Raw genomic sequence first — 27,424 nt, 5'->3', positions numbered from 1 at the left:
AAAATGGGGCACAACAGTATTTCAGAGATAAAGGCTGAGAATTTTCCAAAGCTGATGAAAGACATCAAGCTACAGATTTAAGAAGCACTGTGTAACCCAAGCTGAATAAATTAAAAGAAGCTCACACCCTGCTACACCAGAGTAAAACTGCTAAAAAACAAAGATAAAGAGGCTAACTTTAAAATCAGCTATAAATGAAAGATAGCTGTATTAGTGTGCTCTTGCACTGCTCTGAAGAAATACCTGAGACTGGGTAATTTATAAAGAAAAGAGGTGTAATTGGCCGTGATCCTGCATGCTGTACAGGAAGCATAGTGGCTTCCACTTCTAAGGAGGCCTCAAGAAGCTTCCAATCATGGCAGAAGGCAAAGAGGGAGTGGGGTGTTTCACATGGCAGGAGCAGGAGCAAGAGAGAGCAAGGCAGGAGGTGCTGCATGCTTTTAAACAACAGGATCTTGCAAGAACTCACTCACTACCATGAAAATAGCACCAAGGGGATTATGCTGAACCGTTCATGAGAAATCCATCTCCATGATCCAGCCACCTCCCACCATTGGAGACTACAATTTGACATGAGATTTGTCGGGGACACAGATCCAAACCATATCAGTAGATCATGTGTCTTTTCAAAGATGCAGTAATACAAGCTTATCTACAAAAATTCTATGCTTCAGGTGTGGTGGCTTATGCCTGTAATTCCAGCACTTTGGGAGGCTAAGGTGGGAGGATTGCTTGAGGCAGGAGTTCCAGACCAGACTAGGAAAGATGGCAAGAACTCATCTCTACAAAAAATTTTAAAAGTAGCCAGGTATGCTGGCATGAGCCTGTAGTCCCAGCTACTTGGGAGACTGAGGCAGGAGGATCCCCTAAATCCAGGAGTTCAAGGTTGCCCAGCAGCTATGATTTAGCCACTGCACTCCAGCCTTGGTGACTGAGACCCTGTCTTAAAAAAAAAAAAAAAAGAATCAGCAGTCATGTCATTATAATTGATAAATAAACTTAGCAAAGTCTCTGGTTATAAGATCAATATATAAAAATAAGTTACATTTTATATCCATTAATTAAAAAATTAGAAAATAGAATTTTTAGTCTATACCATTTACAATAAATTCAGAAACACCAAATATATAAGAATAAACCTATCAAAATATGTACAAGACCTCTATACAGAAAACTTCAACACATTTGTTAAGAGAAATTAAAGATGATATAAATACATGAGGAGTCAGCCCATATTCATGGATTAAAAGATTCAGTATTGTAAAAACATCAGTTTAAAAATTTATAGATTTAATGCCATCTAAAAGCAATCTCAATAGTATATTCATGTATGTGTATATGTATAAATTTATGTAGAAGCCAGGTGTGGCGGCTCACGCCTGTAATCCCAGTACTTTGGGAGGCCAAGGTGGGCTGATCACTTGAGGCCAGGAGTTCGATACCAGCCTGGCCAACATGGCAAAACCCCGTCTCTACCAAAAATACAAAAATTAACCAGGCGTGGTGGTGGGCACCTGTAATCCGAGCTACTTGGGAGGCTGAGGCAGGAGAATTGCTTGAACCCAGAAGGTGGAGTTTACACTAAGCCGAGATCATGCCACTGCACTCCAGCCTGGGTAGCAGAGCAAGACCTTGTCTCAAAAAAAAAAAAAAAAAAAGATAAAAGAAAAAAAAAGAAAAGAAAAGAAAGAAAGAAAAAAACCCAGAAAACCAGAGCTGAAAAACTTAACCTACTAGATATCAAGACTCCTTAAAAAGCTACAGCAATTAAGATAGTGTGTTATTGGTATAAAAACAGGTAAGTAAAAAAAGTAAAAACAAAACAACAACAACAAAAAACAGACAAGTAGACCAGTGGAACAGAGGCCAGAAAAAATTATAATATAGACAGTTACTTAATTTATAGCAAATTGCTCATTGTCTTCAAACCTTAGTTTCCTTGTCCATAAAACAGCCTTACTAACAGTGCCTACCACATAAGTTTTAAATATTATATATCAAAAAGATTCTGATATTATGTTAAAGAGGTTAGCATATATGCAAGATACATCACAAGTGTCCAATAAAATTTAGCTAGGATAAATGTTACCACTGTGAGCACCACTATTATAATTACTACTACTGCTATTATTACTTTTCATTTTCTCTATTTTTCAATATGATCATCTGGAAGTGAGTAATGAATGGACATCAGATCTTTGCCGGCAACAGGAATGTTTGGAGTTCAACACCAAAGAGCAGGAGAGTGCCAATTCTTAGCCTATGTGGAAAAATAAATCAGGGGGATAGACTTCATGACGCAGTCAAGGTTGACTTAGAAACTGGAATGGAACTTAGCCTAGCACTGGTGTATTCTGTACACACAACTGCGAGAAATTAGTAAACATATATATATGCCCTTTGCAAAAATACAATGTAGAAATGAAGTCATTTACCCCTTGTCTCAACTGAGTCATAACCAGGGATCTGAAAAAGAAGTTTAGACAGAGAATATTCAGAAGTTCGATTCCACAACTTCAAATGAAAAGTTTATTTCATAACATTTTTAGGTGAACTTGGAAGCTCAGTTTGTGACATAGGTCCCAGGTTCTTTGAGGACAGGGAGATCATAACATATTAATCTCCCTGCATGTTTCCTAAAAGAGTGCCTCATATTCCATAAAGGGAATTGCTGCTATATGGTGCCCTGGGTTATTTAGCTGAAGACGTATGCCTTATTCTAGCTATTTAGTGTCTTCAACCCTCTCATAGTCCAGGCCCCATGGCATCTGCACCGTCTTCCTCTCCCATACCCTGTGTCACTCATGGTGGCAATACTATATGACCTTCTACCACTTTAAAATATGGCAGCTGGCTGGCATGAGATTATTCTCAGCAGATCTGAGTTCAGTTTCTCAGTCTACTCCTTCAATTTGGATGTCTTTATATAAGTTATTTACTCTCTGAGTTTCATCTGTCACAAGATGGTGATGATGGGGATTAAATGAGATAATGAAAGTAAAACTCCACACAGTTTTTTTTTTAAATCAAAGTAAGGGTTGATGTTTATAATAATTATTATTATTGCCTAAGATCACATAGCCAGGAGGCTCACATCCAAGTCTTTCGTTTGTAAACCTCGCACACTTTTACACCATGCTGCCTGTAATTTAGCAAACTAGATGATAAAATTTGGTAATTAGTCTTCCCAACTGGGTCTAGACTTGGGCAGATAACAAGTACAGCTGCCCCAGGACCTTGCCCACTGCATTCTGTAATTCAGTTCGGAGGCACTGCCTGGGAACACCTGCCCCCAACGCTGGCTATTCTTTCATGCACTTGGTCACTGAGAAAACCCCAGTAGGGGCCCCTTTCTGGGGAGGGGAAGGAGGAGGTTGTGCTCTCTCTCCCCTCCAAGTGCTGCCTGTGTTGCCTGGCATTGTGGCAATGTGCATGCCTTGCTGCTCTTCCTGCCCCTGTGAGGAGCTGGCAGCCTCAGTGTGTACTCTTTCCCAGAGATAAGTTAGTTTCCAAGATCAAGTAAGGAACAGTTTGCTTCCTTACTGCTATCTTACTTTCTTACTTCTGCTGCTTCCTCTTTGTGCATTTCTTTTTTGTTGTTTTTTTTTTGAGACTGAGTCTCGCTCTGTCTCACCTAGGCTGGAGTGCAGTGGCGCAATCTTGGCTCACTGCAATCTCCGCCTCCCGGGTTCAAGCGATTCTCCCATCTGAGTCTCCCAAGTAGCTGGGATTATAGGCGCCAGCCATCATGCTCGGCTAATTTTTTTGTTTTTGTTTTTGTTTTTTTGGTATTTTTAGTAGAGATGGGGTTTCACCATATTGCCCAGGCTGGTCTCGAACTCCAGACCTCAGGTGATCTGCCTGCCTCTGCCTCCCAAAGTGCTGGGCTTGGCATGAGCCACCGTGCCTGGCTGTCTTTGTGCATTTCACACGGCTTATACCTCATTGTCTGGTAGAAGTCCAGACTTCCTCCAAGTCCAGCCCTTCAACTAAAAAAAGTGTTTTAGCTGGGCTTAGTGGCTCATGCCTGTAATGCCAATGCTTTGTGAGGAAGCCAGGAGTTCAAAACCAGCCTGGGTAACATAGCAAGACCCCATCCCTACAAAAAATAATATAAATTAGCTGGATGTGGGAGCAGATGTCTGTATTCCTAGCTACTCTGCAGGATCCCTTGAGCCCAGGAGTTTGAGGCTACATTGAGCCATGATCACACCACTGCACTCCAGCCTGGGCAACAGAATAAAACCTTGTCTGTAAAAAATATAAATAAATAAAAATAAAAATTTAAAAAGTTTTTGTTGGATACCAGCCACCTCTAAGGTGTTCCATATATGCAAAGCCTGTCAGAATGGCCCTAACACAAATGTCTCCCATTTTCCCAAAATTGCTAAAGCATTTATTGTCTCTATCAACAATTCTCTAGTCCTCTTCCAAAGTCTTTGTTTGGGATGTGTACATCTTTCTTCCAGTTTGGTTGTCATCTGAAAGAAAGAAATCCTTGCCTCTTACTTCTAGATTTGCATGTTACTTAATAAATTCTGGTTGGCAAGACTTACTGGGACAAAACTGATAGTGACAGCTCAGCTGGAGAAAGGCTCTTCCAATTAAAAGTTCTGCAGTGCCTTCTGTCTTGGATCCTATACAAATAAGTAACTGTCTTTGTGTTCTCACGGTGAATGGCTCTGAACCAGGTCTATGTAAGAGATGGGGACCCTTTTGTCTACCCAGCTCCTTGGCTGACCCCCAGCAGACAGGGACACAATGCTGAAAGTGCTTGCCGAATGAGACTGGGAATGTGGGTGGAGTCCCTCCAATCAGGAATAATGGAAAACTGAATTGCCAAAAGAAATTTTATCCTAATAAAATGAAGCACATGATTTACATTCCAGGTCCTTCAACTATTCTATGGGAACCCGGGCATTTTCCCATGACAGTATTTTTATCCCTGATGGGGGAGCAGAAAGTGAGCAGACAGTTCAAGCAATGTCACAGGACAACATCCTGGGCAAAGTCAAAACTCTTCAGGTAAGACAGCTTGAGAGTGGAAGGTACGAGCCATAGGAGGGGCCCAGTTATGAAGGGAAGTGGGAAAAGTCCCGAGCTTGGCCTTGAGTAATGGATTGGGAGGTCCAGAGGTCACTCCTGGTAAGAATTATTGCTTTCTTGAATTCAACTGTATTCTCTGGAAACCTCCTGCCTACCTTCAAGAGCTACACTATCACCATTGCAGCCATCTGCATGACACACCCTCTCCTTTTCTTTCAAATTGTTCCCTCATATTTTACTGGACATGAAAACACGTACCCAAGAGAAGCTGCAGGACTTGGGGCCAGGCGCGGTGGCTCAGGCCTGTAATCCCAGCACTTTGGGAGGCCGAGTCGGGTGGATCACTTGAGGCCAGGAATTCAAAAGCAGCCTGGGCAACATGGTGAAACACTGTCTCTACTAAAAATGCAAAAATTAGCTGGATGTGGTGGCACACACCTGTAATCCCAGCTACAAGGGAGGGTGAGGCAGGAGAATCACTTGAATCCGGGAGGCAGAGGTTGCAGTGAGCCGAGATCATGCCACTGCACTCCAGCCTGGGTGACAGAGCAAGACTCTCTCCCCAACAACAACAACAACAACAAAAAGCTATAGGACTTGGATGAGAGGAAGAGTTCCTAACCGTTAAGCATTGCCCATAATCCCTGAATCAGGGCTGACTGTTGACTGAGCGTGTGCACAACACATATCCACTTTCCGAGTCTCTGTAATTGGACAGTGAATGATACGACTCTATTTTTCTGTTGTATTTGTAAATCTCACCACCCTAAGCCACCTTGTCTCAGAAAAAAATCACAAAGCTCTTAAGCCACTTCCAGTTCACTCTGCAGAGTGGGGCAGTTTTCCTACCTAAAATCTACTCGGGTGGTACCTCCCTAACAATGAAAATATAATAAATAATTATTCACTAAATATGATTGAAATGACAGATAATACAGGAAAAGCAAGAAGAGCAGAGGCACTTAGAGCCTGACTATGAGGTCTGCCTAGTTGCTTCGCAGATAGAATTCTCTCACCTGGCCAGGCACAGTGGCTCACTCCTATAATTCCAGCACTTTGGGAGGCCAAGGTGGGTGGACTGCTTGAGCTCAGGAGTTTGAGACTAGCCTGGGCAACATGGTGAAACCCCATCTCTACCAAAAATACAAAAGTTAGCCGGGCATGGTTGTGCATGCCTGTAGTCCCAGCTTCTCAGGAGGCTGAGGTGGGAGGATGGCTTGAGCCCAGGAAGCAGAGGTTGCAGTGAACTGAGATTGCACCACTGCATGCCATCCTGGGTGATAGAGTGAGAGCTTGTCCAAAAAAAAAAAAAATTCGCTTACCCAAGAGAAATGCCCAAGCAAGCACTTCTCTGAGGCTCCCCAGCTAGCTGCTTGGAGGGTCTCCAGGTTATGAACAGAGGGCTCTGGTCTGCTGGTTTCCACCTGTCTGTAAGTCTACAACAATGGATTAAATGAATGAATCAATAAATGAGCAAAAAAAAAAAAAAAAGGAAAAGAGAACAACTGCCCTCAGTAGCTACTGATATGCTGAAGCACTGTACTCAGTAGAGATCAGCAGGAGATCAAGACCATCCTCGCTAACACAGTGAAACCCCGTCTCTACTAAAAATACAAAAAATTAGCTGGGCATGGTGGCAGGTGCCTGTAGTCCCAGCTACTCAGGAGGCTGAGGCAGGAGAATCACTTGAACCCAGGAGGTGGAGGTTGCAGTGAGCCAGGATTGCACCACTGCACTCCAGCCTGGCGACAGAGAGAGATTTCCTCTCAAAAAAAAAAATAATAATAATTTCTGAGGTGTTCTTGTTTCTATGGAGCGTAGGCTGTGTATTTTGTGATATTTTGTGGAAATTGTGTCTGGTCACATATTCCACATAACACCCAGCTAAATGTAGCACGTGGCAGACAGGGAAGTAGCCAAGAGACCTTGGAACGACACCCAACTTGCCTAGATCTTGATGCCTGCTGCCACCGCTGCCCAAAGCCATAGTCCTGCCCTCAGGGCCAACCCCAGACATGTCCTTCAAATCTTAGCATTTCCTAACTGGCTTCCATTCTTGGTTCTAGCTGGCTGTGCTCTAACACTTTTTATAGAAAAAGCAAGCTGTGACTTCTTATAGGTTGAAGAAGAGGGAAGTATGGTGATGGCCAAAGAAAACCTTGACCCCCTTCCTCCTTACCTTTCCTTCTTCAAGTCTTTTGATTCTTGCAATATTATTCCTAAGAAGTTGTGAACTTCCGGTTCATTGGATCCCCTTTCTAAGAGGAATGACTTACAGATTTCAGTTCACAAAACAGCTGTATTTTATGAGAGCTTTTTAGGAGTTTTTAAAAAATCAGATAAAAATCTCTTGTCTTCAATGATACCTGCTCTGTCACATCACACCACATGCCACTGCCACGCCAAGAAGTGGATTTAGTGTTGTAAAAAAGTATACTATATAATTCTGCAGTATTGGAAAGATAGAAACCCAATAAAAATATTTCTGTTAACAGTAAGGCGTGATTTTAAATAACCTGATGTCATAATTAATAAAATGTAAAATGACTAACTTCCCCGAAGTGACAATTGCATAAACACAGGAAGAAAAATGTGAGTAAAGCAGAATAACTGTTTAATTTGTGTGTGCTCATTTTGACAATATCTATTCAGACGAAGTCTGCCTAGTTTTGCTTCTGCTGCATGGATTCACAAGCTTCCTTTCAGCTCTGTAGTTATACTTTTGAAAACATAAAAGGCTTTGTTCGTTCTTTGAGGAGGGAAATGGGGACCATTATCATAGAAAATGTGATTTTTTTGGCGTGACTTGAGATATAACTGAATCATCCCCAAAAAGACTGTGCTTTATTTTTCAGTCGACTAAGCAGTATGTTCCTGGTAAGTCGTAGAAGTGATAGTAACTTTATTAACTTGCATGAATGCTTTGCATTTTTCCATGACAACGTGATGCTGGTATTGATGCTTAGTAAGCAGCCTAAGAGACCGCCCCCTTGTAGATGCCAGCATGGAATGAGAGAATTTAGTTGTGTCTGAGGCATGTATGTTTTTATGTCTGGAATTGTCTTTGTGTATGTGTGTGTGTTTATTTTTAAAAAGAGAGAAGTAATGGAAAACACCTATTTGACAGTGTATGTCCTGGCAAGCTGATTAGCCACCATTATTAAGACATTCTTCTGAGATGAGATGTCTACTGGAGTGCCTTTTTTCTCTGTGGCTTAAGAAACTTCCCAGCCCTTCGAGTTCCTAGAGACCCACGGAAGGGTGTCTGTCTGTAATGCCTGCATTTGGAAAGGTTGCCCTCTAGTGCCTGCACATGGTGGGCTCACCGAGAACTGTCTTAGTTTGCAGGTTGGGATCTCTCCACGGAGTACAGAAGAACTCAATACAGCAAAAACCAGCCTCCCCTTTCCTGAGTAATGTGAATCTACCATCTGCCACAATTTCTGTGGCAGATTTAAAAGAAAAAAATCACTATTTAAAAGAAAAATCACCATTTTTTTTCTAAAGATAAAAATAGTGCACGTGCAGAGTGAAAACAAATTTTAATATATGGGGCAGTTATAGGGACAAAACCAACAGTGGTGTCCTTTGTGAGGACTCTGTACATAACAGAGTCGCTCTGTGGCCAATAGTGTGAATACCATTTGAATGAGTGACAGAATGCAGTGAAATATAAAGCCAGCCCCACCTGGCTGTATGGCTTTGGGTGAAGTCGTTCAACCTCTCTGGCACTTTCTCCTCCTGAAAACTAAGGGGCATGCACACAAGGGGTGATCTCAGGATCTGCGATCTCTATACAATCACTATTGACCTGCTGTAGCATGGAGTGGCTTCAGAAGCTTCGCACTTCGTTGCATTTCAGCTACAATGACCTTGACATTCCCTACAGCTGCCCACCAGCACGGATCAGGGAGGGTGCCTGTTTGTGTAAGATCAGACCGGGCTGTGAGGTATGTACCAACTGGTGATAAAACTCAGGGGTACCACAGTCTGAGGCTGCAGGTAATTGTTAGGATTATACCACACCTTTGTCAGGAAATGCTTAGTCTGTTTGTACCATGGATTATCTGGTGTAGGAGGGAACACCGCCATCCTGAGTGGCTTGTATCTCCCACCGAGCTGGATTTCATTTACAAATACCAAAGTCATACATTCGGGGATTTTGACACCTTACTGCAGCTGTCAAGGACACAAAGAATAAACACCCGCTCTTAGCCACTTCTTCCTAGAGCAGGATGTCTTTAATTCCGTATGCTTTTTCTTTTTTTTTTTATTATTCGTTTTAACTATGGAGATACCTGTAGTTTGCTCAAAAAGACAGCAACTTTATTTATTTATTTTTTTCTGCTTTGCTCTTTAGACATAGTCTGAAGGATAGGAAAATCTAGACACTGGCAGAGAGCTGCAGAATATGGTGTGCTCGGCATTTCCACATTGTAGGAATAAGCCTTATAAATATGGATATGCATTCCTGTAATGTCATTCTCCAGCATTCCACATTACAACAAAATGGTCCAATTTGAATGAATAAAATATAGTTCCTTGTAGCTCACATTCCAGTCTCAACAGTAACTCCATTCATGGCCACCAGCAACATGGAGCGTCAGTTGAGGCACAGATTTCCACTCTCCCTTCTGTTTATACTTCCCGTGTGTATAAAGAAGGAGTCTGGAAGCTGGGTGTGGTGGCTCATGCCTATAATTCCAGCACTCTGGGAGGTCGAGGTGGGTGGATCACTTGAGGCCAGGAGTTCAAGACCAGCCTGGCCAGCATGGTGAAACCCCATCTCTACTAAAAATACAAAAATTAGCAGGACGTGCAGGCATGTGCCTGTAATCCCAGTACTCGGGAGGCTGAGGCAGGAGAATCGCTTGAACCCCAGAGGCGGAGGTTGCAGTGAGCCGAGATCGTGCCATTGGCACTCCAGACTGGGTGACAGAGCGAGACTCCATTGCAGGAAAAAAAAAAAAAAGAAAGAAGGAACCTAGGGATATATATATTTTTTAAAGATGGGAGGAGGAGTAGTTTATCTCTCTGAAAACTTAAAGTCTGGCTTATCTTAACAGTCTGGTTTTCAGTGATTGTTTATTTCATAGTTCCTCTCATGACAATGCCTGAGTAGTGGGCAGAATTAAAGTAACAAAAAACACACATTTATCCACATAGTCAATTCACATGACACCTGAGATTGTCAAACAGGTGTGAGCAGTAAACTTAATTGTTGATACAATAAATCACACAAAATGTCCTAACAGCCAGTCTCCTCTGAGTTGGCTGAAGGAAGCATTCAGAGGAGGTACCACAGGGAGAGCCTGTAGGGGCGAGGCCTTGGCCTTGGGTACCTGAGGATTGAGCACCATGCCTCGGACCCTGAGTCCTGCCCTGGCCTGGGTCCACTGTCTCATCCCAGATGGCTGTAGGGCATGTCTTCGAGGACAGTGCTTCGTCTGGACATAGAAACTGTAGCCCTCCTCTTCGTCACAGCCACCATTCTCCTCTTTCATCTCAGTTTCTCTTCCTAAGTTCCCCAGCCACCAGCCTGAGTTTGTTTTCTCTGGGGGGATTTCAAGTCAGCTTCTTTACTAAGATGCACACTTTCATTCTAAAAGGCAACAGCATGATGCTGATTTTGCCAGGATGAACATATCTGTGACATACATGATAGATACATTCTGCTTCCCTCCCTCCCTCTGCCTCTTCTCCCTCTGCCCTCCCCTGCCAACATCCCCCAGCTGTTGTAACTGCAGCTGGTCTGCTCTTCCTGGGCCCTGCTCCCTCTTCTTGCCTATGCATTTTCTCTGTTCCCTGTCCCTTCCTCTCGAATTGCCTCTTTAATTCTCAACTTCACTTCCTAACATTACTCTTTTCATTTCTCTGCTTTGTACCAGGCACCTTCTTTTTCCTGTTCTTATTCCTTTTTTTTTTTTTTTCCTTTCCATGTTCTCTTTTCTGTTTGTAGATATAATAGTCATTCCATCTTTGGACATTATTTCAATTCAGACTGTGATTACATTTTGCCTTATTCTTTTTTTGTCTCTTAAGCATCAGGATGGACCAACATGAGTATTATAACAAGGGCCCTAATGAAGTAAAACAGGCCAGGTGTGATGGCTCATGCCTGTAATGCCAGCACTTCGGGAGGCGGAGGCAGGAGGACTGCTTGAGTCTAGGAGTTCCCGACCAGCCTGAGCAACATAGCAAGACCCCACCCAACTCTACAAAAATTTTAAAAATTAGTTGGGCATGGTGGTGTGCATCTGTAGTCCCACCTATTTAGGAGGCTGAGGTGGGAGAATTCCTTGAGCCCAGGAGTTTGAGGCTGCAGTGAGCTATGATGGCACTACTGCACTTTAGCCTGGGCAACAGAAGGAGACCCCAACTCTAAAAAAATAAAATTTAATTTAAAACATTTAAAATGAAGTAAAGTTTAAGTATATTCAATTTTTGTGTGTGTGATGATGGCAAAAATCCTAATTAAATGGTATTAGAGTGTTAGGCCAGGTCCTCCTTGGAAATTCATTAAAGAATTATCCTTTCCAGCTGGGTGCAGTGGTTCATACCTGTAATCCCAGCACCTTGGGAGCCTAATGCAGGAGGATCAGTTGAGCCCAGGAGTTTGAGACGAGCCTGGGCATCATGGTGAGACCCCGTCTCTACAAAAAAATCTGAAAATTAGCCAGGTGTGGTGGTCGATGCATGTGGTCCTAGCTACTTGGGAGGCTAAGGCAGGAGGATCACTTGAGCCCAGGACATCGAGGCTGCAGTGAGCTATGATCATGCCACTGCACTCTAGCCTGTGCGACAGAAAGAGACCCTGTCTCAGAAAAAAAAAAAAAAAAAAAAAGGAATTATCCTTTCCACTGTAAGCACAAGAAATGTCCTCATCTCAGCATTGGTAAAAAGCAGACCCTCCCAACAGGAGATGTCTCAATCTAAGGGGATTTAGAACAGTTTCCAGTTCTTGGCCAACACTCCTAGAGAAGGCTGGGCTGGGCGGACACAGGAACCATTCTTCTGCACAGGTCCCCACCCCCTCTCCCAAGGCTGCAGGGTGAGATGGGCCTGTTACCTTGTTATTTCATGTCCTCTTGTCTAACTCCATCCATTGGCTGTTCTAACCATGCCTGCTTATTGATTTGCTTAGAGTAGATACTACCTGCCACTTCCTGTTGGACTTGTTTTTAGAAGACACCCTTTTCAGCCTTCTCCTCCCCACAACCCTTCCAGGCTGCTGACGCTGTACTTCCCTTGCTGAACTTGGCTTTTCATGTGTGCTCCTGTCCTGTGAGGCTGGGAGAGCCAGGTATACAAGCCCTTGCCTGGCTGTGCTCCTGACTTGGCATGCTGGGGTCCCCAGGGGGCATGTGGAGGGGACCCTTGGGCTTATCTCTGTTATATCTCTGCAGTCTCACTGCCCACTGTGCAAGGCTGAGGGGGAGCTGGGCAAACGTGGGTGGATTTGGTACTGCTGAGTTCAAAGGGAGAGAAGACATTTCCCTCAAGGGATTCTTCCGCCAGGGAACATCATTGAAGTATTAGAAATACTCTGCCTCTTTATTTCTGCCCCTGGAAGAAAGAAGTACAAAGTCAAATTTATGAGCACCAGTGGAGTACAATGAAAACAACACTGAATGTTATTTTTAAAAGACCTGAGTTCAGATTCCTTTTGAGCCACTCATTCTTTCCATAAGCTTGGGCCAGTCACCTCTCTCCACTGGGCCTCAGACATTTTTTGCAAAGTGAGGGGTTTGGAGTAGGTGATTGCTATGGCTTTTTGCAGCTCTGTGGGATTAAATATTAGCCAGATTAGAGATAAATATCAGGCCAGGTGCGGTGGCTCATGCCTGTAATCCCAGCACTTTGGGAGGCCGAGGTGGGCGGATTGCTTGAGACCAGGAGTTTGAGACCAGCCTGGGCAACTTGTTGAAACCCCATCTCTACAAAAAATACAAAAGTTAGCTGGCTGTGGTGGTGCACGCCTGTAATCCCAGATACTTGGAAGGCTGAGGTGGGAGGATCACCTGAGCATGGGAGAATCATCTGAACCTGGGAATTCAAGGTTGCAATGAGCCAAAATTGGGCCACTGCACTCCAGCCTGGGCAACAGAGCGAGACCCTGTCTCAAACAAACAAACAAACAGAGAAAGATGAACATTTCAGAAAATATATTCTTTGAGGAATATAATGACTATGTAACCCAAGGACCTAGGTCTAGAGCAGTGGTTCTCAGCTGGGGGCAATTTTACCCCCCAGGGGACTTTGGGCAACTTCTGGAGACATTTTTGCTTTTCTAATCTGGCCTTCCTCTACTTGCAAATACTATTTAATCTTCCTAATTTCTACCCCATTTTCCCCTCCCTTTTCCCTGTCCTTTTAGCCACCACTCACCAGTAAACAGTCCCTCCCTGGCTTTTCCCCATTTGGTTCCTCTGTCTCCTTTGTCACGGTTAGGTGGCCACAGCAAGGCAAAGAGGATGTCCAGATTGTTCCTATCCTTTATAGGGTTTTAGTATTGATCATGGAAAGACTTGCTGGCTCTGGGGCCTTCTTTGCCTTGGCAGTGACCCAGTGTGGCAGAATGCAATGTTCTGGTTTGGGGTCTCAAGCTAAGGGCTGGTGAGGAAGGCTGCAGAAGTATAAATCTTCAAAGTGAATATGTCCCAAAGGGGCTGGAGAGTTGCACCAACCTTTAGGGTCTTGATTTCCCTCAGTGGTTCCTACATTTCATGTAACTGTTTTCTATAATTTTTTTTGCACTTTTAAGAGACTTTTTATGTAAATGAATTTATAGGTTAATCAAAAATTTTTGTCATAACATATATCCCAACTTTTGGTTCAGAAAATGTGGCCACAATGCCCACTGGGAAATGTTGGGATCTCCATGAAAGAGGTGGCTGGATGAAAAAGCTCATGGCTTGAAGGTGGGAAAGAAAAAAAAAGAAAAGAAAAGAAAGTGGAAAACAAATTAACTTATTACAGGATGGCATCATGGTTTCCTGGCATGGTGTTGAGTCTAGAAATCAGTTGTGCACAAGGTATGCCTCAGTGATCACTAGACATGCTGGAGAACCTGGTTGTGGTGGTTGTGAACTGCTTCACTGCTTCAGAATGTCTTTCTTCTGTTTCTCTCCAGCAACAGTTGGGCAAGAATATCAAGTTTGGGCAGTGGTCACCCAATGCCATTCCCATGAATAAGGCAAACAGTGGAGAGGCTAGCTTAGAAGAGGATCTGTTCCTGACCAGTCCCATGGAAATTGTGACTCAGCAGGACATCATCCTCTCAGACGCAGAGAACAAGGTAAGTCTCCTCCAGGGAATGACTTGATTGCTCATAAACCAGGGCAGGACATTGGGCCTCCAGTAACCCTGGGGTCTGCAGCAGGGGAATTAGAGGGAGGAGCTTTTCTGATGAGTAGCTCAGGGCTTGAGGGCACTTCCTGGCAGGTGTCCTGACCTGTAGCCAGTGAAGAGGACGGGGAGGAAGAGGAGACAAGCCCTTTGCAGGCGGTCTTCCCAGTGTCTTTCACTTACCCTTCAAGGCTTATGCCTACCTCTTCTGGGAAGCCGTACCTGGCCTCACCCCAAGCTGTACTGTCTTCTTGTGCCTTTGCTGTGTGTCTTTACCATTTTTTACACATCTGTTCTCCCTATCTATGTCCATGTAACTGTTTTCTCTCCATCTCTAAACATGGGATTCCTTGAGAACAAACTGGGTCTGACACATCTTTGTCTCCCTAGGACTGAGCCACTGCCTGCTTTGCAGTACTGCCTAATTATTTGTCCAAGTGGACTAATTTAAAGGGAAATGAAAAAAGAAATGCGTAGGGGCTCCGTGAGATAGAAGACATCAAACAGGCCAACTTGAAGAGTACCTAGTCTGGAAAGAAAGTCACATTCCAGCACCATCCTGTCTAAATTTGATCTCTTGACACTTTGAGCATATCCTGAAATGAGAGTTCTTCCAAAGCAGCAGAAAAGATGCCCTTAGACCTCTTAGGGAAAAAGGAGCAAAGTCCAACCAGTAGCGAGTCAGGAATTCTCTAGGTGAGGCACTGGGGTTTCACTTTAAAAAAAAAAATGAAAAAACAAAAAAAAACCCATTCTCTAGGCTCTGCCTATCAAGACCCCTGGAATTTTGTTGGGTGTTATTAAAATGGGCATGTCTCAGAAGAAATCATGCATTAACTGATGTGTCATGAGAGTAGTGAGAAAGACGAGTGATTTGCAGAGGCAAGTGAGGAAGGGATGTGAAAAAGGACATTCCTCCCCTGTTGCCCATTGTGACACCTGGCACCCACGCATTGACACCCTTTGTGTGGTAGGTCAAGCAGGGATGGGCCCATCTCTCCCGGCAGCTCTAAAATTGCTCTTCCCAACCTCTCCAGTGCTAGGCAGAAGCAACAGCCATCGCCTTGGTGCAGGGGTATCCTGAGATCTGAAGCCAATGTCCTCACAGTTATTGATGAGCTCATAAGTGCTGGGCACTGTGGCCTGGGGCATTGTTTGTTCAGCAGGCTCTGTCTCAGATATGGGTATTACAGAGGTGAGCAAGATTCTACAAGGGGCCCCCCACCTCTGTAGTTTACACCCTAATGAGAGGGTGTAACAAACAACAAACAAGTCAACCAATATATAAATAGAATCATTTCAGATCAAGAAAAATGTTGGCTGCACAGAAAATAAAACAGGGTAATGGAAAAGTGAGTAACTTGGTGGTGGAGAGGTCTCTTATTTGGGTGAGGAGTGTAGCAGGACCCTAGTGGGGGCAAGGGGAGGGTAGAGAGAGGTGCCAAGCCGGATTGTATAGACCATGGGAAAAGGGTGAATTCTATTTGGAAGATAATAGGAAGCCTCTGAGTAATTTTAAGCAGAGCAGTGACATAATCTGATTTGTATTTTCTGAAGATTCTTCTAAGTGTGGTGTGGAGAACAGACGGAGGTAGGGCAAGCTGACATGGTTGCTCTGGAAGGGAAGAAAAGACTCTTTTGTAAGAAATGGCAATACAGGATAGATGGTATCGCAGGGGCCAGGCAGTATGGCTCATACCTATAATGCCAGCACTTTGTGAGGCTGAGGTGGGAGGATCACTTGATGCCAGGAGTTTGAGAACAACCTGGGCAACATTTTGTAGAGACCTCATCTCTACAAAAATTATAAAATAGGCTGGGCGTGGTGGCTCACGCCTGTAATCCCAGCACTTTGGGAGGCCGAGGTGGGCGGATCACCTGAGGTCAGGAGTTCGAGATCAGCCTGGCCAATATGGTGAAACCCCATCTCTACTAAAAATACAAAAATTAGCTGGATGCGGTGGCGCATGCCTGTAATCCCAGCTACTCGGGAGGTTGAGGCTGGAGAATAGCTTGAAGCCAGGAGGCAGAGGTTGCAGTGAGCTGAGATCACGCCACTGTACTCCAGACTGGGTGACAGAGCAAGACTTTGTCTCAAAAAAATATATATATATAACGTAAAAAGTTAGCCAGACGTGGCACATGCCTCTAGTCCCAGCTACCTGAGTGGCTGAGGCTTGAGCCCAGGAGTTCTAGGCTACAGTGAGCTGTGATTGTACAGCTGTACTCCAGCCTGGGAGACAAAGTGAGACCCTGTCTCAAAAAAAAAAAAAAGAAAAAGAAGATACCACCATAGGAGGCATAGTGGGCCATATGAAAGGTACAAATGACCTCTGGGGGTCTCCTGGGCATGCCTAGGACATGGGGGTGTGAATCTTTAGCCTTTTTCTTCTCCCTTTCTGCTGTTTTCTTGGCCCCTCCCTGGTCTTTCACCATCTCAGCCCAGCTCTTTGCATGTGGAGTTGGTAGGCCTTCTTCTCACTCATTGCTTAGATGGGGGAGGTGTGGCTGGAGAAGGGGCAGAGGCAGCCAGCAAGGCCAAAAGCATTGAGGTTGGAGGCCATGTATGAGACACAGCCCTGCACCCCAGGGAAAGTGGCTGTTGAGCTACTCATATTCTGTCAGGCAGTGGAGAAAAACACAAATGACCGAGACTGGGGACTACCCAGGTGGGAAACACATTGAACTCGGGGAGTGGCTGGTACACCCTCTGTGTCTCAGGTAGTGCTGGTGGAGTTTGGATATTAGCATAGTCTCCACTGGGACACCTGCTGGCTCTCTGAGGCCAGCTGCACCCCTGTGTAGAGGAGGGGGTGACCCTACCCAGGCACAGACAGTGTCTGGTTATTTGCCCAGAACTTCCTGTTCAGGCCTTTGACTTGAATGCTCTCTTACTGTTCCAGTCCAGTGATACACCAAGTTCTCTAAGTCCTCTGAATCTCCCTGGAGCTGGAAGTGAGATGGAAGAGAAGGTAATATGATTTGAACTTATTTATTTAGCTTCTTTCCTTACTTAACTTTCATCTTGCCCCCCCCTTTTTTTTGCGACCTGCTGCCTCATTTTCCATTCATAAATGTTGCCTTCATATATTTAAATTCCTTCAGAATGCCACTAGTGACAGATGTTGGAGCATCTGTTTCCATGGCAAGGCAACTGCTGGAACTGAACTCTGCTCTGAAAACTGGCCATACTCCCAGCATGCCTGTGTTTGGGGTCCTAGAAGTTGGTAGCTTTCCTCAAAGGATCATGTACTTCAAGATCCTGTTAATTGATTGAAAAAGGCATTCCAGAATATCCAGTCTGTAAGGAAATGAGTCCTCTTATATTTAGAGAAGCAAAACAAAAACAAAACAAAAAAGCACTTTAGCATTTCTCTACTTTTATGTTGTTTTTTAAAGTTTTCTGTGTCCTTTTTTTTAAACCTGGGACTTTACCTGCAGGAGTGTAAGAACCCTGTGGACTCTTCTCCCCGGGCACCTCTTCTGTAGGAGCCAATCTGCCCCATTGAGGACCTTTCATCTGCACAAGGGGCCAGGCATCCTCCCAAGTCCTGGCAGACAGTATAGGAAGCAGGATCTGCTCCTGAAGAAGGGGATGGCTCAAGACAGTGCTGCCGCCCAGACAATGAGGAAGCCAGCTGGGATAGCTAGAAACAAAGCACAGCACTTAAATCTCAGCATCAAGTGCTTATCTATGTCTTCAATCTGTCACATTTGGCTCCAACTCCTTTTTCTCATGCATCTATTAGGGGATGGAAACAAATGTTTCATTCAGCAATAGCTTAGAATCTCATGCCCATTATAAAGATAACCATAAATAAATGAAAGCTAGAAGGCCAAAGCTTGATTTTTCTGTGCTTCTTGTCATAAATTAATATATACTAAGCATCCATTTTGCTGTTAGAGCTAGCTGCTTGGTCTTTCATCTTTTGTGCATATAGAAGATAATTGCAAAAAGCAAGCCCATCTGCTAAACCTCACCACTCCATGCCTACAGCAGGAACAAACAAATAAACCCTGGCCACATCGGAGCTGCTGGCATAGTGCCGCACCCCCTGCCGCACTCTAGCAGGAGCCCTTTGCTTGCTGCCAGCCTGTGAATTCTCTGTAGGTACAGGCGTGGTGTCCTACCTTCTGATTCAGTGTGGCCTCTGGGTTCGGGCTGTGTCACGATCTCTCTGATCTTTCCAAATCTACCCTTCATCTGAGGTTGTGTTTTTTTTTAGTGATTGCATCTGTATTCTAGAGCTGCAGGCCATTCCACAATTCATCCTTTGAAGAACCGCACTTGTCCCGGTGGCAGATTTTTGCCGCTCATTTTTCTCATCAGGTCCCTCTTCCTTTTATCTTCTCAGTGCAGTCAGTACCCTGAGACTTCTTTGGAGCAATTGTACCAAAACTTTTGTGTGTGTGTGACAGAGTCTTGCTTTGTGGGCTAGGCTAGAGTGCAGCCTAGCGATCTCAGCTCACTGCAACCTCTGCATCCTGGGTTCAAGCAATTCTCATGCATCAGCCTCCCCAGCTGGGATTACAGGTGTGCACCACCACACCTGGCTAATTTATTTTTAAAGTGTTTAGTAGAGATGGGGTTTTGCCATGTTGGCCAGACTGGTCTCGAACTCCTGGCCTCAAGTGATCTGCCCGCTTCAGCCTCCCAAAGTGCTGGGATTACAGGTGTGAGCCATCGCACCCAGCCATACCAAAACATTTTTGTCGATCAGGAATTTCGTGTTCCAGGTATAGATGCTATACTTTATTTTCCTTTATTCCTTCAACAGATATTTATTGAGCACTGACCAAATGAGGTTTGCTACGTGGGTGTAAAGGGGACCCATACAAAGATGAAAAAAGACACACTCCCAGCCTCAAAGGGACTAAGTCCTGTGTAGGAGCTGAGGCATATATGCAGTGTCTGAGAGTTTAACAGTTCTTAGCACAGAGGTGATCTAGGCCAGGGGTCAGCAAACTACTCATTATTTTAGGCTTTGTAACATGAAGCTACAAGTACTCTCCTTTGTGCCACTCTTCCTTCATAGCACAAAAAGCAACCAAAGACAATGGGTGTAGCTGTGGCCCGGTAAAACTCTGATTCTCCAAAACAGGCTGTGGGCAGTATTTGGCCTCCTGGCTATGTTTTGCTAATCTTGGAGCTACTCTGAACCTCATATTAGTCAAAGTAGGAAAATTAGTTCCTAAAAGTTATATGACTTTTACAAGTTAATACCAGTGGACGCTGGCAGAACAAATAGTCAATGTCCTTTGGTTCCAAAACGGGTGTTCATTTCATTTTCTGAGGAGTTCCCTCTGCTCACCTGCATTCCCTGGGCCAGGCTGGGCGAGGCGCACACTGGAACGAGTGCTACCGTTCTGCGATTCCCTGCAGGTTGTCTTCTGATCCCAACTGACTTTCTATTTTAATCTCCCCTACAGGTTGCTCCCGTTAAACCGTCTCGGCCAAAAAGGCACTTCTCTTCTGCTGGCACCATCGAAAGTGTCAACTTAGATGCCATCCCCCTGGCCATCGCTCGCCTGGACAACAGTGCCGCCAAGCACAAGCTGGCTGTTAAGCCAAAAAAACAGAGGGTGTCAAAGAAGCACAGGCGCCTTGCCCAGGTGTGTAGAGCCTGCACGGGCTGACCAGGCAGGTGCCCTTGCCTACTGGGCACTAATTCTACAAGTGGGTTGGCATTGGGGTGGAGCCATGTAAAGACCTGAGTGTCTCCCCATCGGGAACTTGAGTGTGTGGCGGTGTTGGGGAATACACAGGCCTGTTTACTTTCCTCGCCCTTTCTGGCATGAGGCTGGTGGACCTCAGAGGGAGCGGTTGCCTTTTGAGGGGCTCCAGACCCGTTGTGTTTGCTTTGCAGTGGAAAAGTGGTTTAGCCAATGCTCCCTCAGTTTGACTAGGATAGGCTTCCAAATCACAAGCTCCAGGGGACATTAATGAAGTCCAAGTCTCTTTTTGCTCATCTATCTAATGCTTGAATATTGGTTTTCCTCGTTTGTTCATATTAAGCAAAGGAATTAGGGAATGACAAATAAAGGAGCTGGTGGGGAGGGGGGCGCGGAAACAGAATACACGTCCTTTTCTCCATTCCCACGACAGAGTCTTGCGTGGGGTGACCGATGCCTGAGTTTAGCTATCCCTGAACTTGAGAACACCTGCTTCCAGGTGTTCTTGAGAAATTAAGAGGGTTGCTGGCACTGTGAATAGGAAAAGGAACGACTGTGGGTGGAGAAAGCAAAAGGCTAATTGTGTTTTCCTTTCCAATGTTAGGATCCACAACATGAGCAAGGCGGCCTTGAGAGTCGGCCCTCCCTGGACCAGAACGGACACCCAGGCGAGGACAAGCCAACGTGGCACGAAGAGGAACCCAATCCGCTGGATTCCGAGGAAGAGAGAAGACGCCAAGAAGACTACTGGCGAGAACTGGAGGCCAAGTGCAAGCGGCAAAAGGCGGAAGCAGCCGAGAAGAGACGCCTAGAGGAGCAGAGGCTGCAGGCGCTGGAGAGGAGGCTTTGGGAAGAGAACAGAAGGCAGGAGCTCTTGGAGGAGGAGGGCGAGGGGCAGGAGCCGCCTCTAGAGGCGGAAAGGGCGCCGCGGGAAGAGCAGCAGCGGAGCCTGGAAGCGCCAGGTTGGGAGGACGCGGAGCGGAGGGAGCGTGAGGAGCGCGAGCGCCTGGAGGCCGAGGAGGAGCGAAGGCGTCTGCAGGCCCAGGCCCAAGCGGAGGAGAGGCGGCGGCTGGAGGAGGACGCCAGGCTGGAGGAGCGGAGGCGGCAGGAGGAGGAGGAAGGAAGATGCGCGGAGGAGCTCAAAAGGCAGGAGGAGGAGGAGGCTGAGGGATGGGAAGAGCTGGAACAGCAGGAGGCGGAGGTGCAGGGGCCGCCCGAGGCGTTGGAGGAGACTGGGGAGGGCCGGCGGGGCGCGGAGGAGGAGGATCTGGGGGAAGAGGAGGAGGAGGGCCAGGCGCACCTGGAGGACTGGAGTGGGCAGCTCAGTGAGCTTCTGAACGACTTTGAGGAGAGGCTCGAAGACCAGGAACGCCTGAAACCCGAAGGACAAAGAGAACACTCCGAGGAGCCAGGCATTTGCGAGGAGCAGAACCCAGAGGCCGAGCGGCGAAGAGAGCAGCAGGGAAGGAGCGGGGATTTCCAGGGGGCCGATCGTCCTGGGCCCGAGGAAAAGAGAGAAGAAGGGGACACGGAGCCTCTCCTGAAACAAGAGGGGCCGGTGGAAGCCGCGCAGCCTCCGGTGGAGAGGAAAGAAGCCGCCGCCCTTGAACAAGGCCGCAAGGTGGAGGAGCTGCGGTGGCAGGAGGTGGACGAGAGACAGACCATGCCCCGGCCCTACACGTTCCAGGTGTCCTCCGGAGGGAAGCAGATTCTCTTTCCCAAAGTCAACCTGAGCCCCGTGACGCCCGCAAAGGACACGGGGCTCACCGCTGCTCCCCAGGAACCAAAGGCCCCCAAAGCCAGCCCAGTCCAGCACGCCCTACCGTCGTCCCTGAGCGTTCCCCACACCGCCATTCTGGTCACGGGCGCGCAGCTCTGTGGCCCGGCAGTCAACCTGAGCCAGATCAAGGACACCGCGTGCAAGTCCCTCCTGGGCTTGGAGGAGAAGAAGCACGCGGACGCCCCAGCTGGGGAGAACCCTCCCCGAGGCCCCGGCGACGCGCGGGCGGGCAGCGGGAAGGCTAAGCCCCCCCAGGAGTCTCCCAGCAGCGCATCCGCACTCGCGGAATGGGCTTCCATTCGGTCCAGAATCCTGAAGAACGCAGAGAGTGACCCGCGCAGCAGCGAGAGGGACCAGTTGAGGACCGGTGATGAGTCCACTCCCAGGGGCCGGTGTGATTCCCGCGGGAACCAACGGAAGACTCCGCCAGTCAATGCAAAGTTCTCTATTATGCCTGCCTGGCAGAAATTTTCTGATGGTGGCACGGAGACCTCCAAACAGAACACGGAAGCTGAAAGCATACGAAAAAGACCCATGCTGGGACCCAGCGAAGAGACAGCCCCCCAGCCTCCTCCTGCTGGTGTTCGCGAGCTCGGGAAGGGTCCGGAGAAGTCGGAGATGCACCGGGAGCCCGCAGACACCACCGAGGGATGCAAATTTGCCAAAGACCTCCCGTCTTTCCTTGTCCCAAGCCTTCCTTACCCTCCGCAGAAAGTGGTGGCCCACACAGAGTTCACGACCTCGTCGGACAGCGAGACTGCAAACGGGATAGCAAAGCCAGACCCTGTGATGCCAGGTGGAGAGGAAAAAACCTCACCGTTTGGAATAAAATTGAGAAGGACCAACTATTCCTTGCGCTTCAACTGCGACCAACAGGCAGAACAGAAGAAGAAGAAGAGGCACAGCAGCACCGGAGACAGCGCGGATGCAGGGCCGCCTGCAGCGGGGAGCGCTCGTGGAGAGAAAGAGATGGAGGGTGTGGCCCTCAAGCATGGTCCATCCCTCCCCCAAGAGCGGAGGCAAGCCCCTTCCACCCGGAGGGACTCCGCTGAACCTTCCAGCAGCCGCTCTGTTCCTGTGGCCCACCCTGGGCCTCCACTGGCCAGCAGCCAGACCCCGGCTCTGGAGCACGACAAGGCAGCAAACAAAATGCCACTGGCACAAAAGCCAGCACTGGCTCCCAAGCCCACCAGTCAGACCCCACCAGCATCCCCACTTTCCAAACTGAGCAGGCCCTACTTGGTAGAGCTGCTGTCTCGCCGAGCGGGGAGGCCGGACCCAGAGCCAAGTGAGCCGTCCAAGGAGGACCAGGAGAGCAGTGACCGCCGGCCACCCTCGCCCCCAGGCCCCGAGGAAAGGAAGGGACAGAAGAGGGACGAGGAGGAAGAGGCGACAGAGAGGAAACCTGCTTCCCCACCTCTGCCTGCCACTCAGCAAGAGAAACCTTCTCAAACACCCGAGGCCGGGAGGAAAGGTGGGTAGCTGCAGGGTGGGTAACTGCTGCCAGCCGAGGTGTCAGAGCCAGGGCATCAAGAAGAGATCCACACGCAGGTTCATGAGAATAATTTACCAACAATACAGATTTGAAAAAGGAAAGTTTTATTAGAACGCTGCAGAACAAAACCGTGGGGCGCCTCAGTGAGAGGACTGAGTGCCCTGGTGGATTTTCCTTAGGAGCATTTATGGATCTTAAGTCGAGAGCTTAAGGGTAATTGGAAGGGTAATTTGGGCCACATTAGCCATGTAGGTCGTGATAAATGATTACATTTGTGGACATTTTGGTGCCTTAATGTCAGCAAGGGTTGCAAAATGAGTTTTGCCATGACATTCCAGAGATGTCTAGAAATTCTAGTTATAAAAGTTGAAAAGCCTGGAACCAGATGCCTATGTTAGATACTAGGGAAGTTTAATTCTGAATTCCCCAGATAAGGAGTTTTGCCTCTGGATGGTCTGTTTGATGGTCACCAGGTGGTCCTTGCGCTCCTTGTCTGCCTCTGTCCAGCTCATTGACTACGTCACTGCTAGAACCAGAAGTGCCCAACGCCAGAGGTAGCCAGTGGAGCTGGTGTTGGGCACACCTTCATTAATTAGAGGCTGGTGTGGGATTCCCGAAAGACACTTACTCGTGATTCATAGTAAGCCTTGTTACTTCTCATTCTTTCAAATTTGGGAAATGCTGACCAACTCTGCAGTGTGTCTGCAGTTCACTCTTGATAATGATACTTATTTACACAAGCGATAAAAGGTGCCAACAGTTAGATGAATGCCTTTTCGGTTGGCAATAGAAATTGAAATAATAATCCCAATGACTGAAGATGTCATTAACCATTTTGAGGGGGCCTCGCAGTGATGATAAAACTGGAGTGTCCCCTACCAGTGTCTTCACTGTATCTCTGGGCAGTAGTGGCACCATGATGGCAGTTTAGGGGACTTTAGGTGTCTCCATCAGACCTATGGATCCTCTCTATGGGATAATTGACTGTCTCCATTTTATGTAAAATGCTCTGCAAACGCAGCTTGGGTCCCTCCATCCCCCCACCCACCCCCTACCCTCTCCCAGCTCACCACTGCAGAGCCCTCCTACAAAGAAATTTTGGAGCAAGCCTTACCTCTGGCTGACCCTGATGTTTCTTCAGATTAAATGTTTGGGCCAACAAAGCTGTCAGTTGGATTAGCTTTTGTGCCCCCAGAGAACCTTCATCTAATACTTTTTCTTTTCTCTTATGCAGAGTATAGGAGGTAAAGTATGGGTCAAAGCCAAAAGTTACTCACATTTCCCAGAGAAATTGTCCCCTGAGGTTTTCTTAGGAGGGATTGTTTTCTCCTTTGTTCAAGTATTTAGATTTGGGGCAGTTTTTGCAGAGGAATGATTTGTTTCCTGAGGAGTGTTGGTCTGGTTACTTGCCTTTACAGAAGACAAGACCCCATATATCCTTATTTTATTTTATTGTTTATTATTGTTAGTATCTAGAGACAGGGTCTTGCTATGTTGCCCAGGCTGGTCTTGAACTCCTGGGATCATGCATCCCTCCTGCCTAAGCCTCCTCGTAGGTGGGACTACAGGTGTGAGCCACCGCACCCAGCTTGTCCTTTTTTAAATGGTCCACTTGCTTGGCCTGGTTTTCTGGACAGACATGTTGATCAGCAGTTTCTAGACCATTTCTCCCTAATGATTTCTGTTTGTCCTGCTGGATGAGGGGCCCGTTTTTGGTTTTGCCACTAGTGTTTGTGGCACTGGCTTTCATAGTATCTGCAAAGTCTCTCTCACAGCCTCGTCTGCTATGTCACTTGCCTTCTCCAAAGAAGTCATGCTTCTGCTCACTTCCTTCTCTTAGGGCTGTCCCCTTGATTATTATAATTTTCTCCCCAAATCTATCACTGTCCCTGTTTTCTTTCCCAGTGGAGCCAGTGAGGACAGATTCTGGGCTGTCACACTCTGCTATTTGAATTTTTCCTGATTCGATACAGAAATAGCCTGAAAGCAAGGATCACTCTCTCCATTCACTGGGGTTTTGTTATGCAGCTTGCTGCTGTAGCCCAGGACTGGCCAAATTTGTTTGACTGAACACCCCATCAGGATAAAAATGTTAGGCAAGGACCTGCAATTTATTTGTTGATTGTATACATGTAGTATCATTGTTAACTAAAACCCCTGGAGCACCAGCTATACTTACACTTAACAACAGTGGATCTAAATCTGCAATTGCAAATCATGGTGCTATTTTTTATTCTCTTTGGCCAGCTTCTTGTTGGATATGATTTCTTCGGAAGTAGCAGGCAAAGAGTTCCTCAGCTCTGTTATTTTCTCATACTCGTATTATTAGTAGTATATTGTCTGCAGGACTTTCTTTATGCCATATGCCATTTGTCTATTGTGGAAGGGATCATTTAGTTAAAAGGAGATATAAACTCGCCAAACTGCAGAACCTCCCATATGCTAAATTCAAGAACCACTGAGAACAAAAAGCACCCACCACATGCAGCCCCACATAGCCTTCCCAGCTTCCCTGGAGATTCTTTAAACATACCATTTGTTATTACATGGCCTTTGAATATATGGGCTATGGGGTCACTGCCAGTCAGGGTACTAAGTATTAGAAAAGCTTGATTTTGGCCAGATGTGGTGGCTTACACCTGTAATCCCAGCACTTTGGGAGGCTGAGGTGGGCAGATTGCTTGAGCCTACCAGGAGTTCAGGACCAGCCTGGCAATGTGGCAAAACCCTGTCTCTACAAAAAATTCAAAAATTAGCTGGGCATGATACACAGCTGTGGTCCCATCTACTTGGGAGGCTGAGGTGGGAGGATTGCTTGAGCCTAGTAGGTCGAGGCTACAGTGAGCTGCGATCTCACCACTGCACTCCAACCTGGGTGACAGAGTGAGACCCTGTCTCAAAAAAAGGAAAAAAAAAAAAGCTTGATTTTGTTTTTATCCTTACATTTAAAAATAGAGAAATAGAAATTCTAATCTTTCTTTCTTAACTCCAGTGAATTGCCTCTCACATTTCCTGTGACGTACGCAACCATTTTTGGAGACCAGTGCTTTATAAAGAGGCCTGCATTGCCAAGGCTGGGGCCAGTGAGGACAAATATGTAGACTTGTAGGGTGTTGACTCTGAATCTACCTGGTGAGATTAAAACAGCAATGATAATCCCCATGTGCTTGTACTATAAACACTTTCAGGCCAGGCACGGTGGCTCACACCTATAATCCCACAGTTTGGGAAGCCAAGGCGGGCAGATCACTTGAGGCAAGGAGTTCAAGACCAGCCTGGCCTTGGACATGGTGAAACCCTGTCTCTACTAAAAATACAAAAATTAGCCAGGTGTGGTGGCGGGCACCTGTAATCCCAGCTACTCGGAGGCTGAGGCAGGAGGATTGCTTGAACCCAGGATGCAGAGGTTGCAGTGAGCAGAGATTGTGCACTGACTCCAGCCTCAAAAAAAAAAAAAAAAACCTTTCATTACACCTAGCATCTCATTCTGAAATTCTAACGTACTTATGGTGGATAAAACAGAAAAATAGCTTAGTATCCCTTTCTCCAAGGAATGCCCTTTGGGAGTAGTGACTAGAACCCTGTGATCCTTGCTCATCTCCTCAGAACTTGAGGAGGCAACTCAGGTGGACTATGATACGCCTGTCCACTGAGTTTAGAATGAGAGAGAATGGGTTTATATTGGAGCAAAATACATTTTTAATTAGGAATTTTGAACTCCTCAAATAGGTGATGCAATTGACTATCTTTCAAAACCTTGACTGTAATAAGAGATTTTACTGTGTTTGGATGATTTCAACACTAGTCATCCTTTGTGCTTCATCATTTACAAAGTTATTTGCATCGTCTCCTTCGGTGCTCACAGCACACGGATAGGTAGGTAGTCTTGGCTCCATCTTACAGACATGGACAGCAGTATCTGAAAAGTTGAGTGACTTGCCTGCTCCCTACAGTGGTAATGATGGCACATGGAGGAGTTCTTTCCTAGACTAAGTGATCTTCCGTTATCACAGCCCCATCATAGTGTGAGTGATGGTCCAGTGTTGAAGCTTCTGAATATATACTCTTTGGTATGGGTGACT

General features: G+C 46.3%; 1 protein-coding gene across 10 annotated transcripts in view; it reads left to right on the top strand.

Moving 5' to 3' along the window:
- The window catches only part of CRACD (capping protein inhibiting regulator of actin dynamics), a 280,351-nt gene that overhangs the window by 244,298 nt on the left and 8,629 nt on the right, over positions 1 to 27,424 (top strand). For 3 of the 10 annotated variants that reach the window (XM_016951699.4, XM_054683103.2, XM_016951700.4), the window contains 5 exons: positions 4,890 to 5,025; positions 14,180 to 14,344; positions 17,298 to 17,366; positions 19,825 to 20,007; positions 20,672 to 23,321. In XM_016951699.4, the coding sequence (XP_016807188.3) occupies positions 4,906 to 5,025; positions 14,180 to 14,344; positions 17,298 to 17,366; positions 19,825 to 20,007; positions 20,672 to 23,321 (3,187 nt within the window). In that variant the 5' untranslated portion in view covers positions 4,890 to 4,905. Of the gene's footprint in view, positions 1 to 4,889; positions 5,026 to 7,901; positions 7,924 to 14,179; positions 14,345 to 15,055; positions 15,091 to 15,411; positions 15,747 to 17,297; positions 17,367 to 19,824; positions 20,008 to 20,671; positions 23,322 to 27,424 lie in introns of those variants that run through there. The other 7 variants (XM_009447862.4, XM_054683105.2, XM_016951698.4 and 4 more) reach the window with 7 other exon arrangements.

The sequence above is a fragment of the Pan troglodytes genome, chromosome 3 (assembly GCF_028858775.2).
Source record: "Pan troglodytes isolate AG18354 chromosome 3, NHGRI_mPanTro3-v2.0_pri, whole genome shotgun sequence".
NCBI classification, from domain to species: domain Eukaryota; kingdom Metazoa; phylum Chordata; class Mammalia; order Primates; family Hominidae; genus Pan; species Pan troglodytes.
This window is presented reverse-complemented; position numbering and strand designations above follow the sequence as displayed.